Source organism: Equus quagga, chromosome 1 (assembly GCF_021613505.1).
Source record: "Equus quagga isolate Etosha38 chromosome 1, UCLA_HA_Equagga_1.0, whole genome shotgun sequence".
NCBI lineage: Eukaryota > Metazoa > Chordata > Mammalia > Perissodactyla > Equidae > Equus > Equus quagga.
The window spans coordinates 51536584-51552176 of NC_060267.1; the positions used below are offsets into that span (position 1 = coordinate 51536584).

The window sequence follows — 15593 nt, forward strand, 5'->3', positions numbered from 1 at the left end:
TGGGTGTGTCAAGGCCTCCGGAACACAGGGGGCGGGGCTTGAGGCTGGGGTGGGCGGGGCCTGCGCCCGGAGCTCCCTGGGTAAGGCCCAAGATGGCTGGCTCCGCGTAGTACGCGTGTGAGGCTGGCCAGGACCGTCCCTGTCGTCTCCTAGAAAGCTACACCTGGCCCTCACTCTTCTGCTCGTGCGGCGTGCAGTTGTAAGGGAGAGACGAGAGCCATGGCAGGGAGCCTCTCTTGGGTGGCTGGCAGGGGCCTAAGGGGCTGGGTGCCCCTGGCCTGTAGAAGCTTCTTTCTGGGTAAGTGGCTGACGTAGAAAAACGTCCCGAGAACTGCTTCTCAGTAAGCGGCGCAGATTCATTCCTTTTCTTCCCCATCCCTAGGTGTTCCTGGATTGTTCCATGTAAGGGTCACCCTCCCGCCCCCCAAAGTGGTTGATCGTTGGAACGAGAAGAGGGCCATGTTCGGGGTGTATGACAACATCGGGATCCTGGGTAAGACTCGACTCCATGGTACAGGAGTTCAGAATGGCAGTTATGCCGTAACGATTATCTTTTTTTCACCTGTGTAGGAATAGTACCTTCCTCAGTCGTAAGGGCTAACTCTGTGTGGCTGTTTACGTTGTGTTCCGGACTGTTCTGAGTGCCCCACATATATTGACTCATTTAATCCTCATAATAACGTTTTCACTTTACAGGTGAGGAAACTGAGGACAGAGAGGTTAAGTAATTTTTCCAAAGCTAGGAAATGGCAGTGACAGAATTTGAACCCCAGGCAGTCTGGTTCCAGAGTGTGTGCTTTTGATACTGTGGTGTAATGTGTCTTTTCTATAGGTGCTGCTCAGGAAGATGCAACTGTGTGTTGAAGGCTTAGCTGGTGGAGGCTGGGTTCTCTCGTCTTAAAACTAATATGTTCTCTCACATTACACAGGAAACTTTGAAAAGCACCCCAAAGAACTGATCAGGGGCCCCAGATGGCTTCGAGGCTGGAAGGGGAATGAATTGCAGCGTTGTATCCGAAAGAAGAAGATGGTTGGAAATCGGATGTTCATTGATGACCTGCACAACCTTAACAAACGCATCAGCTACCTCTACAAACACTTTAACCGACATGGAAAGTATCGCTAGAAGAGAAAGCTGGCAACTGTGGAAGAGGCACATCAATCCCCCAGGAGAGGGGGGACAGTACTTTACTTTATGAAGAAAGGGATTTGTAGACTCTGTAATAAAATGGGGCTCCTTTGGAATCTGCTGTCCACACACTTTATTTTCCTCCAGATGCTGCTTTTACTTGTTACATAGACTATGAATTCTGACCCATCCCTAAGTCTTAGAGTCTTAGGTTTGGACTTCACCACTTGCCCTTTGCAGTCTAGCCATACCTGTGGTCTTTAAAAAAGAAAGGTTGTTGTTGGCATTTTTTGTGGTAGTTTTTAATTGCCCCATAGTGCTGTTATGTTAATGTGCTTTTAAAAACCTTTCCACACTGGAATGAAATGTAATAGAAAGTGGAATTGTACTTCTATACTATTCTCATAAAAAACTATTTATTGGATACCTCTTCTGAGCTGAGAACTGTAGGAGAAACAAGAAAGCATAATGTATCCTCCCCATCTCCCCATGTGCTTTTCTAGTTAGGGGTATCAAGTTATATTCTCACATGTGCTTTAATATAAGGCATTAAGTACTATGTGAGTGGTTCACGTCGGTGGTTCCCAAACCTGACTGGTCGTCAGAATCATCTAGGGGGTTTAACAGTTTCACTGGCCTGGGCCCTGCCCCCAAAGATGTCTAATCTGTAGAGCTGAGCTGAGTCTTATGCATCTATGCGTGCTTTTTAAAATAATTATAAAAAACCTATCTATACATACAATAGAAAATTTAAAAATTACTAAAGAGTAATCAGATGACAAGTTTTCTCATGGCGTGTTTGAGTTTCTCAGAGGTAACCACTCTTACAAGATTCTTTTTAATCCTTCTGGATGTACACTGGGCATATAAAGTTTATGTTGTCTATCTGTCAATCTACTTTAAAAATGATTCCATGCACACTGTTCTGTACCTTTCTTTTTTGCTTACTATAAGTTGGATGTTGTTTCATATCCTCACACTAGGTACCATAATGATTTAGCCAGTTCCCTTTTGATAGATGTTTAGATTGTTTCCAGGCTTTTGCCTTTTCAAAGTATGATTCCTTTAATTTTAGGTAATTCTAATGTTAAAAGCCCTCAGGTGATTTCACCCATGTGCGGAAACCACTCATGTGGACGATAAGTAACCTAGATGAGCGAGTGTATTTGGCCTAATCGGGAGAGGCTTCATCGAAGAGGCTGAATTTCAGTAAGCAGAGAGAATAGAGCATTTCCAGTGGGAAGGCAAGAGTGAGTGTCGGTGCGTGGTGAGAGAACGTAGGTGTGTGGGGAGATGGCGAGGCACATCTAGCTGTGATGAAGCATCGTATGACACTATCTGCTTTTCTTTCTTTTAGAAATGTACTTGGCTGTGAATCAAATGTTTAGCATTACTCAATTGAGAGGAGGAAAACGTTGCTACAATTTCTAGAATCGTGTATTGATTAGGGTTAAATTTAAAACTCCAGTGCCTAAAGTCAGCTTTCAATAAATATTTGCGGACTCGAATAAGGAAAGTATTTGATATGCTGCTTTTAAAGAACTCTTTTATGTGGATTGAAAGTGCTGTTTGTGTTCCTTTGGAGGCTTTTTTTAGGTTGATATTGTTAAGTCTCTGGTATTAGACTTGATTAAGAACATGGCTATTGGAATCAGACAAGTGGGTTTAAACTCAAACCTACCACTCTATTTATGTGACCCTAGGCCAAGTAGTTAACTTCTATGAGCCTTAGTTTTTTAAGCCTGTCAAGTAGGAATACAATACTTTCCTCAGGGTTGTGTGAGGAATAAATGAAATTATACACATAAAATATTTAGTGCAGAGTTTGGCAAGCGTAAATGGTAATGACACTCCTCTGGAGTGTGTGTAGTTGTCAAGAATTAGAAAAACCTGAAGAAATGAATGGAAATAGGTTTTAAAAATGATTTTAACTTTTTGTTTATAAAAGTAGTATTGCAAACTAAAGAAAATGAGTTACTTACAGATACAAGTTGGGATTTGAAGGTAGAGGAGTTAGGGTGATTAGGTCTCTTATTTGATCCAAATTCTTTAAAATAAGTACCTATTTCAATTATCTGTTTTTACGTAACAATCCACCCGAAAACTTAATGACCGAAAGCGATAGTTTATTAATTCTTATTGTCTGGGTTATCTGGATTTGGCAGGGCAATTCTTTTACTCCATTAGGTGTGGGCTGGGGTTGGTTGTCGTTGCATTCAGCTGGGAGCTTGGCTGGAGCTAGAATGTCCAAGATGTCTTCACTCAAATGTCTAGTGCCTCACTTGAAGTGTCTGAAATTCCTTTTTCATGTGGTCTCATTATTCAGTGGTCTAGCCCAAACTTCTTCACACAGAGGCTTTATCCCAAAGGGCAAAATGGAAGTTGCAAGGCTTGATAGACATAAGCCAAGAAATCACATCGTGTCACTTGTGCTGCATTCTATTGATCAAAGTAAGTCACAGGCCAGCCCAGCTTTGAAGGCTATGAGGAAATGCACTCTGTTTTTGGATCAGAGAATCAGCCTGTAATTACAGGGTTGTGAGAAAGCATTGACAACCATATCTGCAAACAATGTACCTCAGTAACATTTCATGTCGTTTTTGGGACTTTATCTTCTGGAAGTCTCAATAGAAGTGAAACCAGGGGGCTGGCCCCGGGGCTGAGTGGTTAAGATAGTGCGCTCCACTTTGGCGGCCCAGGGTTTCGCCAGTTCGGATCCTGGCGCAGACATGGCACTGCTCATCAGGTCATGTTGAGGCGGCGTCCCATATAGCACAAGCAGAGGCACTCTCAACTAGAATATACAACTGTACCAGGGGTCTTTGGGGAGAAGAAGAAGTAGAAAATAAAAAGATTGGCAACAAGATGGTAGCACAGGTGCCATTTTTTTTTTAAAAAAAAGTGAAACCAGATTAATAAGTACTTGTTAAATTAAGTGAAAAGTAGGGGCCAGCCCCATGGTCTAGTGGTTAAGTTTGGCATGCTCTGCTTTGGCGGCCTGGGTTGGTGGACCTGGTTCCTGGGTGTGGACCTAGACCATTCCTTGGCAGCCATGCTGTGGCCACCAAGAACACAAAATAGAGGAAGATTGGCACAGATGTTAGCTCAGGAACAATCTTCCTCAGCAAAAAACCTTGAAAAAGTTAAGTGAAAAGTAGGTTTTGGAGAAATGAGTGATAGTGTGAAATAAATAGGAGAAACCTCAACTAAATTGGAGTGGAGAAGGCCTGTAGGGTGAGCTCTCATACCCTATCATACATGTCCTAGTTGTACGTCCTTCTAGTTCTTCTACATGGGGTTCTGCCACAGCATGGCTTGATGGGCAGTGTGTAGGTCCGCCCAGCATCCAAACCAAACTTAACCACTGCCGCTAGGCTGGGCACTGCTTGCGTCTCTGACGGAAAGTAGAACTAATTTACTACTGAAGGAAGATGTCTCTCCCCTTCAGGCAACAGCCCAGCCAATGAGAAATGCCACAGCTCAGCCAATGAGAAATCATTGCCACCCTGAACTGTTACTTTCTCCCAATGGACATTTCTTTAAAACAGCCTCTCCCTGCTCCTTTTTCTCCATAAAAGCAAACTCCCATCCTTTGTTCTCTGGATTTGTCTATAGTTCACCATGGCATGCAGATCCTGAATTGCAATTCTTTTAGCTAATCCCGAGTAAACTCATTTTGAAAGTAAAATAATGGGCGAATTTGCTTTTTAAGCTAACAATGGGTATATACGTGAACTTATATTATGATCCTGGGTCTTATGGAAATGTATGTATGAGAATGTCAGGTCTTCTGATATGGGAGTGAGTTTTCAAAGGGATTTCTGGAGAGGAGCTGGGTGTAAGAATGGAGAGGTTGGTGTGAAATATGAGTGGTTCAAGGATACTTTACACGATTTGGTGGAGCTGGAGAGGAGAAAATCACATATTTGAGACTCTGCTAAGTGCAAGGGGCTCTGAAGAATATAGGTACGTATTTTTAGTAGAATATGTAATTATTGGCAAGGAGGAAATTGACAAATTCAACAGACATTTATAGAACACTTCCTACTGTGAAGACACAAAATGTCTTGTTTTCAAGGACAGAACAATCTTGTTTTCTGTGTGAAACTATGTAACATTTTCATTCAATAAACAATGAACCATTATGAGCAAGGTTATTTGGAGAGACATAAGCCACTAAGTCAGGGTTGGTTCCTAACTCTTAATAGCTTTCATTCTACTTAAGAGATATGTATGTCTGCAGAAAATGAATTTGCATATGATAATTGCATAGGAAAATTAGAACATTCTGTGAGAGTTCTTTTCCGGCTAGGGGAGGTCAGAAAAAGTATTTGTTGAAGAGATGACATTTGGACTAAGTCTTGGAAAATTTCAGCTGATGGAAATGGGAAATCAATGTTAAGTATGGACAATAATACTTACGGGGAGAAGCTTTGAAGAATAGGAAAGAATTCCAGTGGGTAAGGGGAATGAGGAGAGAAGGACAGCCTTCTCATGGAGAGATAGACATGGGAACAAAGGTGGAAATTACTGACACAGGTCCATAAAACTAAGTTAATGATCGTTAACACACAGGTAGTCTTTCTCTAATAGTAGGAAATAAGTTTGGATAGGAAATCTAGGAGTCTAGGACAGGAATAACTAGGAGTCTTGAATGCAACCATGATGAACAGCTTAGATTCCCCCCTACCCCCCCCCCCCCCCGCCCCCCCGTAGACCGGAGCTATGTGATCCTGGCTACATGTTAGAGTTCTTCTCAGAGTAAAACAAAACAAAACAAAAAACTAAGACCAATGAAATCAACCTGGGGTCCCAAGCATTCATGTTTTTAAACATATTCCAAAAGATTCTAAATCAGGGTTGAGTACCACTGCTTTGGAGAATGGAAAAAGGAAAGGGAATGACTCTTAAGGTCACTTTACTTGGGTTTGTCTGAGCCTCTGAACTCATATTTTTGCTTTGATTTTACTTGTCTCTGTGTCTGTCTTCCCTATTAGGTTGGCCTCATCCCTGTTGAGGGCAGGGACTGTCTTGCACATATTTGATTACTGTAGTAGTCTAATATCTGGTCTCTGTATACTGGCTCTTACTAGGCCCTCGATAAATATGTGTAGAAGGCCTTCATTCAACAGCCGTTTATTGAAGGCCACCAGTAGGTGCTAGGGATACAAAGAAAAAAAAGATACAACTCCTGCATTTAAAGAATTCTATCCAGCACAGGAGGCAAAGAAACCTAGTTATAAAATTCATTATATCACAACATTTAAAGCTTGTTAATACCTATGTACATAAATATAGAGAATACGGACACTTATACTGCAGGAGTTGGGGTAGGGAAGGCTTTCTGGAGGAGGGCGTTTCTGAGTTGGCTTAACAGAGTGGAGGCTAGCAGTTTTCCAGGCACATGAAACAGAAACAAAGGTCCAGAGAAGAGAGAGAGCATGGCATGTATGAGAACGCTATGAATGATGTTTATTGGTGGAGCTCATGTGTATACAAAGATAGGGCAGGAGGTGGAGCCAAGAGTTGCATCGTTAGGAAGACTCTAAAGAACTATTAAGACTTAGCCTTTAGTAAAACGGTGCAGCCACTTTGGAAAACTATTTGGCAGTTCCATAGAAAGTTAAATAAAGAGTTACAATAAGACCCAGCAATTCTTCTTCTAGATATATACCCAAGAGAATTGAAAACATGTTCACACAAAATTTGTACACGAATTTTGATAGCAGCGTTATTCATAATAGCCAAAAAGGAGAAACAACCCAAACGTCCGTCAACTGATGAATGGATAAACAATATGTGGTATATCCATAGAATGGAATGTTATTCAGCTGGAAGAAAGAATGAGGTACTGACACATAATAAAGCATGGATGAACCTTGAAAACATTATGGTAAATCAAACAAAGCAGTCATAAAAGGCTACATATTGTATGATTCCATTTTAATGAAATGCCCAGAATAGGCAAACCCACAGAGACAGAAAGTACATAAATTGTTGCCATGGGATGGGGTAAGGGGTGAGGAATAGGGGATGGTTGCTAACAACTGTGGGGTTTCTTTTTGGGGTGATGAAAATGTTTTGAATTAGTGGTGATGGTTGCACAACCTTGTGAATATACTAAAAAACCATTTACATATATACTAAATGAATGAATTATATGGTATATGAATTATATCTCAATTAAAAAATGGAGTGGGAGACCTGAAGATTTATTTCTAAATTAAGCTTTGTTTTTTAAACCTCAAAGTAATGCATGCATATAGTTAATCAAAAAGAAGGGAAAGTTCTGTGACAAAAAGAACAGTCCCTGGCTTCAGCCTAATTACCCTCTAGACTACCTTCCCAGAGTGAAAGGCTTTCACTTCTTTGAACTGTTCTAGTGTTTATCATCATAATTTGAAATAGTGCTCCCTACTGCTCTTCATGGTTTATCAGCTTTAGACATCTATTAGCTTCCTGTTATGAAAGATGAAGGTTCATCTCTTCATGATTATCTCAGTTGATATGGAAAAGGGAATTTAAAAATTCAACTCTATTTATGATTTAAAAGAAAACCTGTTAAACTAGGGACAGAAGGAAAATTCCCTAATTTGGTAAAGGTTATATACTAGAGATCCACAACAAATATTTAATGAACATGTATTCCCTTTGAGATCAGCGATCAGACAAGGACGTCCACTATCACTGCTGCACCTTAGTAACTTAGTGCTGAAGGTCCTAGTCAATGTTGAGTGAAGGAAAGAAAGAAAGAGGGTGGGAGGGAAGGAAGGGAGAAGAAAGGAGGAAAGGACGAAAATAGATATGAAGATTGGGAAGAAAAAGATCAAACTGTGGTCATTTATAAATTATATGATTTTCATTGTCTGGAACAGGAATCTTTAAAATTTAGTGCTGAGTGGAAAAAAGAAACAATGAGATTTAAAACATGGTTATCATTTATGTAAATTAAAAATACATGCACAGAAAACAATACACATTTTGCAAAAACACAAAATTATAAATATCACTTTATAATGTGTGGATGGCTGGGGAGGGGAATAAGGAAAAAGGGAATAAAAAAATTAAATGAGGCAGGTCCTTCTATGGATAAGTGAAGATCATGTGTCATGAATTGAAGAGTCTGATTAACTCCACCTTTTGTACCTGAGGTCCCTCAGAAAAATAATGTTCTATGTTTGTCTTTAGGGTGATTTATACTCTAAGAAACACACTTTTATTTACTCCTGTTGGTTTCTTAAACTTACCAGCATTTATAATGAGTCAAACATTAGCACACTCTCAAGTCACTTTTGGTATTCCCACCACCTATCACACATGTATGTGTAATGAATATGTATAACATATGTACACTGTTTGTTGTTGGCTTTGGGGTATATACGCTAGTTCAAGGTAGCTATATTAGTTTTCTGGGGCTGCTGTAACAAAGTACCACAAATTGGGTGGCTTAAGCAACAGAAATTTATTGTCTCACGATCCGGAGGCCAGAAGGCTGAGATCGAGGTGTCTGCAGGTTTAGTTCCTTCTGAGGCTCTGCAGGAGAATCCGCTCCATGCCTCCCTCCTAGATTCTGGTGGTTTGATAGGTATTTTTAGTGTTCCCTGCCTTCCAGACGTATCAGCCCGATCTCTGCCGTCGTGTTAACATGGCATTCTCCCTGTGTGTGTGTGTCTCTCCAAATCTCCCCATTTTATAAGGACACCAGTCATACTGGAGTAGAGGCCCACCCCACTCCAGTATGACCTCATCTTAACTAACTACATCTGGAACGACCCTATTCCCAAATTAGGTCACATTCTGAGGTACTGGGGTTACAAAAATTTTGGGAGGGCACAATTCAACCCATAACAATAGCCCTCGGTCTCCCCAAGGCATTCTTATGCTTTTGTTGTTGTTAGTTCTTGCAATTCATGAGTCCTTATAGCTTCGATAGATTCTCCAGTTTTGATTTTGGAAAAGGGAGACAGTGGCCTCTATTAGTTAGTCCTCTTGTCAGGAAACTGCAGTTACACTTCTCAGTTCCCTCCCTTCTAATAGCCCTTATCCCTCACTCCTCTTCATTATAGTTATATCAGCATTTTGGCTTAAATTGTTACTGAAACCAAATTGGGTTCCCTCCTGGTGAGTTAAATCAGCCACTCCATCAGAAATAGTTGTCTCACAAAGTACAGTATATTTGCAGCAAATAGGAGACCATGAGGAATCATTTCCAAAGTCATGGTGTCCCAGGACAAGAGGAAGCAGGGAGCTTTTATTTTGGATGGGGAATGAATATTCAAAAGGGAGAGGCGGGTATTTGCTTGCGCAGGCTCACTTGGAAAACATGCTCCCACATACACTGCAGGAGATGGTCATAAGGCCTAAGCTCCTCCTGGAAAGATCTTAGCATTAAAAATAAGGCAAAGGTCACAGGCCTGCTCTTGTGGTGGGGCATGGTCTGGTGGGGCTTGGTCTGGTTCAGCGTGGTTGGTGATTGCATCCCTTAAACAGTTAAATGCTCCTGAACGCACCCTTGAGTTCCTCGGGGCAATTAGTTGGTGACAAAATCAGTAGACAGTGTTTACATTATTAGGGCTATGTAAATATTGTTTGCTGCTGAGCCAAGTGGTATACTGTGGGATAACATGTTTCTTATAAAAAAACCTCTTTATATCTTTATTGAGATACAATTCACATACAATTTACCCAAATGGCTTCTAGTATGTTCACAGAGTTGTGCATCCATCACCACAATTTTAGAACGTTTTCATCATTACCTGAAAATGAAACCCCACGTCTCTTAGCTGCTGGCCTCAATTTCCCCTCCTTCCCAGTTCTAGGCAACCACTAATCCACTTTTTTGTCCCTATAGATTCTTGCCTATTCTGGATATTTCCTCTAAATGGAATCACACAATATGTGATCCTTGTGACTGACTTCTTTAACTTAGCGTAGTGCTTTTAAGGTTCATCATGTTGTAGCATGTATTAGCACTTCATTCCTTTTTATTGCTGAGTAATGTTCCATTGTATGAATATACTACATTATATTTGTCCATTTATCAGTTGATGGATATTTGGGTTGTTTCTACTTTTTTGCCTATTCTGAATAATGCTGCTGTGAACATTTGTGTACAATGTTTTGTGTGGATATTTTCATTTCTCTTGGGTATATACCTAGGAGTGGAATTGCTGAGTCACATGGTACCTCTGTGTTTAACTGTTTGAGGAACTGCCAGACTCTTTCCAAATTGGCTCCATTATTTTTCATTCCCACCAGCAGTGTATGAGGGGTTAATTTCTCTACATTCTTGTCAATGCTTGGTACTATCTGTCTCTTCGATTATAGCCATTCTAGTGGGTATAAAGTGATATCTCAGTGTGGCTTTGATTTGTATTTCCCTGATGGCTAATGATGTGGAGCATCTTTTCTTGTGCTTATTGGTCATTTGTAAATTTTTTTTGAGAAATGTCTATTTAGATCCTTTGCCAGTTTTCAAATTGGGTCATTTGTCTTTTTATTATTGAGTTGGAAGAGTTATTTACATATTCCAGATGCAAGTACTGTATCAGATATATGATATGCAAATATTTTCTCCCATTCTGTGCATTAACTTTTTACTTTCTTGATCACATCCTTTGAAGCACAAATGCTTTAAATTTGGTTGATGGCCTGTTTATTTTTTCTTTCGTTGCTTGTGCTTTTGTGGTTGTAGGTAAGAAAACATTGCCTAATCCAAGCCCATGAAGATATACAGCTATGTTCTCTTTTAAGAGTTTTACAGTTTTAGCTCTTACATTTAGGTCTTTGATACATTTTGAGTTAACATTTGCATATGGTGTGAGGTAGGGATCCAGCTTCATTCTTTTGTTGATATCAGGTTGTCCAAGCACCATTTGTTGAAAAGACTGTTCTTTCCCCATTGAATGGTCTTGACACCCTTGTCCAAAATCAATTGACATAAATGTGAGGTGATTTCTATTTTGCATTGAACTTTTTGTTTTTCCTTAAGTTAATAATTGCCTCTTTTTCTTTTAAATAACTTTTATGTATCTAGCTCTAATTTCTTCCATATGTCCCATCAGATCTGTAAAATACTTGTTCATATTATTTTTCAAATATTGGAACATGTCAGAGACTTTATCAGTTTTTTTCTCTGGAGACTGTTCTGCAGTATTTTCTATCCTACTTCAGTCAGGACAAGTTGTTTCTGGGTCTGTGGCATAGCTTTCATTCCAAGCATTTTCTTTCACCACTTTTGTGTGTGAATCAAACATCCCATTGCCTAGATCTATTGCCTTTCTCTTTCCTATTTACCAGAGCACATCTGGTAGTAACCTACTTGGAAAGAGAGGTAAATTTTTGACTCCTTACATATCTGAAAGATGTCTACATTCTACCTTAATCTTTTATTGATAGTTTGGCTGGTTGGAATTCTAGGTTAATGATCACTTTTCTTCAGAATTTTAAAGTCTCTGCCACATTGTCTTCTCTCTTCCAATAGTGCATTGAGGTGCCATGTTGATTCCTGTTCCTTTTATTTTCTCTTTTTGAAAGCTTTTAGGATCTTCTCTTCTTCCCTAATATTCTGAGATTCCACAAAGATGTGTCTTGATGTGATTTTTTTTCTTTCATTGTGCTAGGCACATAGCACACTATTTAATCTAGAAAGACTCGTTCAATTCAGGAAATTTTTCTTGTATTTCTTTTATAATCTCTCCCTCTCTCTCATATCCTGTTTTCTCTTTTTGGAACTCCTATTAATTAGACGTTGGACTATTTGGCTTGATTTTCTAATTTTCTTATTTCCTATCTCTATCTCTGTTGGCTCTTGCTCCTGGTACCTTGTGCCTTATTTGTTTGCAATTTTTGACCACAATTTATATTTCTTGGAACACTAGCTGTGGAATTTCCCCAAGGCCTAGATTGAAAATGAGCTCATCTGGAAAGGATTTGCATTGCTTCTGCCAGGTGCTTGGTGGCACTGTCAACCCAGAACCACTTTAAATTCTTCTTCTTCTTCTTCTTTTTTTTTTTTTTTTAGGAAGATTAGCCCTGAGCTAACATCTGCTACCAATCCTCCTCTTTTTGCTGAGGAAGACTGGCCCTGAGCTAACATCCATGCCCATCTTCCTCTACTTTATATGTGGGACCCCTGCCACAGCATGGCTTGACAAGCGGTGCCATGTCTACACCCAAAATCTGAACCAGCGAACTCTGGGCCACTGAAGTGGATGGTGTGAACTTTGCCGCTGCACCACCAGGCAGGCCCCCCACATTAAGTTCTTGCCATTTTGTTTTTAGGACCAAAAAGGAATTCAGGCAGAAAAGCCACAGCTTGTGGTTATAAATTCTCTGTAAATAGTTAAAAGAAAAAAAAGATCTCCAGTAGGCACTTAGGTTCCAGAAAAGCAATTTTTTAGGCAGTTCCCTAGAGGCGGTTTGGGTATTAGCATACTGTAAATCCACTCTTACAGGAGAATATAGTCCTTTGGGGTTCCAGCTTTATGGTAGGAGCCTTTTATTAGATTTCCAACCTGGGGCAAGCCCTGGGAGGCCACCACGCCTAAATTCAATGTTTTAGCAGTGCCCTCAAGGCAAAACAGACTTCAGTGCTCAGCTTACCTCTCTGGGTACCAACCTTTACTTAGTTGTTGGTCATTACAGAGTCTTTACTTTCTTGCCAGCTCAAAAACACATTTTTTATGGCACCTTTTTGGCAAAGGACGTAGAATTGTTAAAACAACTTTGGAAAAGAATAAAGTGGGAGAAATAATTCTACTCAATGTTAAGGCTTATCATAAGCTACAGTAATTAAGACAGTGTGTTATTGGTGGAAGGATAGACTCATAGATCAATGGAACTGAATAGAGAACCCAGAAAAAGATTCACATAAATATGCCCAACTGATTTTTGACAAAGGTGCAAAAGCAATTCAATGGAAGGAGGACTGCTTTTTCAACAAATGGTCCAGGAGCAATTGGACATCCAGAGACAATAAAATGAACCCCAACCTAAACTTCACACCTTACACACAATTAACTCAAAATAAATCACAGATTTACATGTGAAACATAAAACTATTCAACATTTAGAAAGCAAAATAGGAGAAAATCATCAGGATCTAGGCCTAAGCAAACAGTTCTTAGACTTGACACCAAAAGTGTGATCCATAAAAGGACAAGTCGATAAACTGGATCTTAATTACAAACCTTTGCTCTATAAAAGATCGTTAAGAGGATGAAAAGACAAATGATAAACTGGGAGAAACTACTTATTTGACAAAGTACTTTATCTAGAATATTTAAAGAACTCTCAAAACTCAACAGTAAAAAAACGAACAATCTGATTAGAAAATGGCCAAAAGACATGAACAGACCTTTCAGCAAAGAGGATATATAGATGGCAAATCAACACATTAAATATGCTCAACATGATTAGCGATCAGGAAAATGAAAATTAAAACCACAATGATATATCACTACATACCTATCAGAATGGTTAAAATAAGAAATAATGACAATATCAAATGCTGGTGAGGATGTGGAGAAACTGGATCCTTCATAGACTCTTGGGAATCTAAAATGGTACAGACACTCTGGAAAACATTTTTGCAGTTTCTTATAAAACTAAACATGCAATTACCTTACTACTTGGCAATTGAACTCTTGGGCATTTATCCCAGAGAAGCAAACATTTTTGTTCACACAAACCTGTATGTAAATGTTCATAGCAGCTTTATTATTATTTTATTTTATTTTAAATAACACCCTATTCACTCTCTCTCTCTCTTTTTTTGTGAGGAAGACTGGCCCTGAGCTAACATCTGTTGCCAATCTTCCTCTATTTTTTTTTCCTCCCCAAAGTATCAGTACGTATTTGTATACCCTAGTTGTAGGTCATTCTAGTTCCTCTATGTGGGACGCCACCACAGCATGTCTTGATGAAGGGTGCGTAGGTCCGAACCCAGGATCAGAACTGGCAAACCCTGAGCTGCTGAAGCGGAGTGTGTGAACTTAACTACTTGGCCACAAGCCGGCCCCTAGCAGCTTTATTTTTAATAGCCCCAAACGGGAATCAGTCCAAATGTCCTTTAATCAGGCAAATTGTTAAACAAATTGTTATAAATCTATACTATGGAATACTACTCAGTAATGAAAACTATTGATACATACAACAACTTGGATGGATTTCAAGGGCATTAAGCTGAGTGAAAAAAGCCAGTCTTAAAAGGTTACATATGATATGATTCCACTTATGTAACATGCTTGAAATAAAGTTATAGAGATGGAGAACAAATTAGCAGTTGCCAAGGGTTAGGGATAGAGGTGGGTATGGCTGTAAAGGGGTGGCACAAGGAAGCCTTGTAATAATGTAATAGTTCTGTATCCTGATTGCGGTGATGGTTACAGGACTCTGCACATGTGATAAAACTGCATAAAACTACACACACGCATGAAGGCGTGTAAAACTGGTGAAATCTTGATAAGCTCTGTGGATTGTAACAACGTCAATTTCCCGGTTTTAACATTGTACCGTGGTCAGACAAGATGTTACCATCACAGGAAACTGAGTGAACGTATATAGGGGAACCTCCCTGTACTTTTTTTGCCACCTCATATAAATCTATAATTATTATTTTTTTAAGTTTTAAAATGCCTTAATTTTTCAAAAAAAATTAAGCCATTTTAAGTTTTTTTTCAGGGGTGAATTGGTGGGGATACTCAGGTGTTCATACTGCCAGAAACAATTCCTCCCATTCTTTTTCTCTTTGAGGGTTTATAATTTGTTTTCAATTTTTACAAATTGTCATTTTGACGTAATTTCAAGAGGGGGTGGGATAAACAGATATGATCAATCCATTATGTTTCTAAGAGTAATTGTTTAAGGGTTTTAAGCCAGGTTGTGGCATTTGGATAGATCACCCCGGTGGTTTCTCAGACAGTGGATAGGAGGGAGAGCAAGACTAAAGCAGAAAATTACATTTCATTGATTTTTAAGAGGCACTTTTTTTCATTTTAATATCTAAATTGGGATGTTTCACTATAACTATTAGCCAGACAGCAGTCATACTGTATTTGTCATACCTACTCATAAGAATCAAAACTTGCCAAATGGGCGTCTGAGGCTTGGAAGAAAATTCCAGAGACAGAAGAGGAACACTCTTTTAAGAAATGCTGCATCACCAAAGCCCTCGATGCCACGCCCAGAGGACTAAATTGTGTGGAAAATCATGGACATCCAAGACTGAGTCAAACAACTGAATCGTAAGAGTTAGCTTCTGAACGCGAAGTTTGTGGAACAGTGTTAGCATGTTATTCTTTTCTATTTTCCTTTTTATGTATGCGCGAGAGTGAAATATGGTAATCTATACTATATAAATCTACACCTTCAATAAATATAAAATGAAAATTCTAAGTGATAAGAAAGCATTGCGTCACAGGTTATTTGCTACCTTTTTTCTTAGCGGGACATAAAATAATGG

The 15593-nt window shown here is 39.5% G+C and overlaps 1 protein-coding gene across 1 annotated transcript; it reads left to right on the forward strand.

Moving 5' to 3' along the window:
* The first annotated feature begins 59 nt into the window (after window positions 1–59).
* Window positions 60–1245, forward strand: MRPL51 (mitochondrial ribosomal protein L51). The gene is made up of 3 exons (XM_046645372.1): window positions 60–298; window positions 383–493; window positions 930–1245. Exons 1-3 carry the CDS (start codon window positions 220–222, stop codon window positions 1124–1126), a joined length of 387 nt encoding a protein of 128 aa, XP_046501328.1. The 5' UTR covers window positions 60–219; the 3' UTR covers window positions 1127–1245.
* Window positions 1246–15593: the final 14348 nt, after the last annotated feature.

Excerpts from the sequence above, each read along its gene's own strand:
- MRPL51 (XM_046645372.1), top strand. The coding sequence starts at position 220 with ATGGCAGGGAGCCTCTCTTGGGTGGCTGGCAGGGGCCTAAGGGGCTGG. Across the intron at positions 299-382 it reads CTGTAGAAGCTTCTTTCTGG|GTGTTCCTGGATTGTTCCAT; the intron begins GTAAGTGGCTGA and ends CCCCATCCCTAG. Across the intron at positions 494-929 it reads TGACAACATCGGGATCCTGG|GAAACTTTGAAAAGCACCCC; the intron begins GTAAGACTCGAC and ends CACATTACACAG.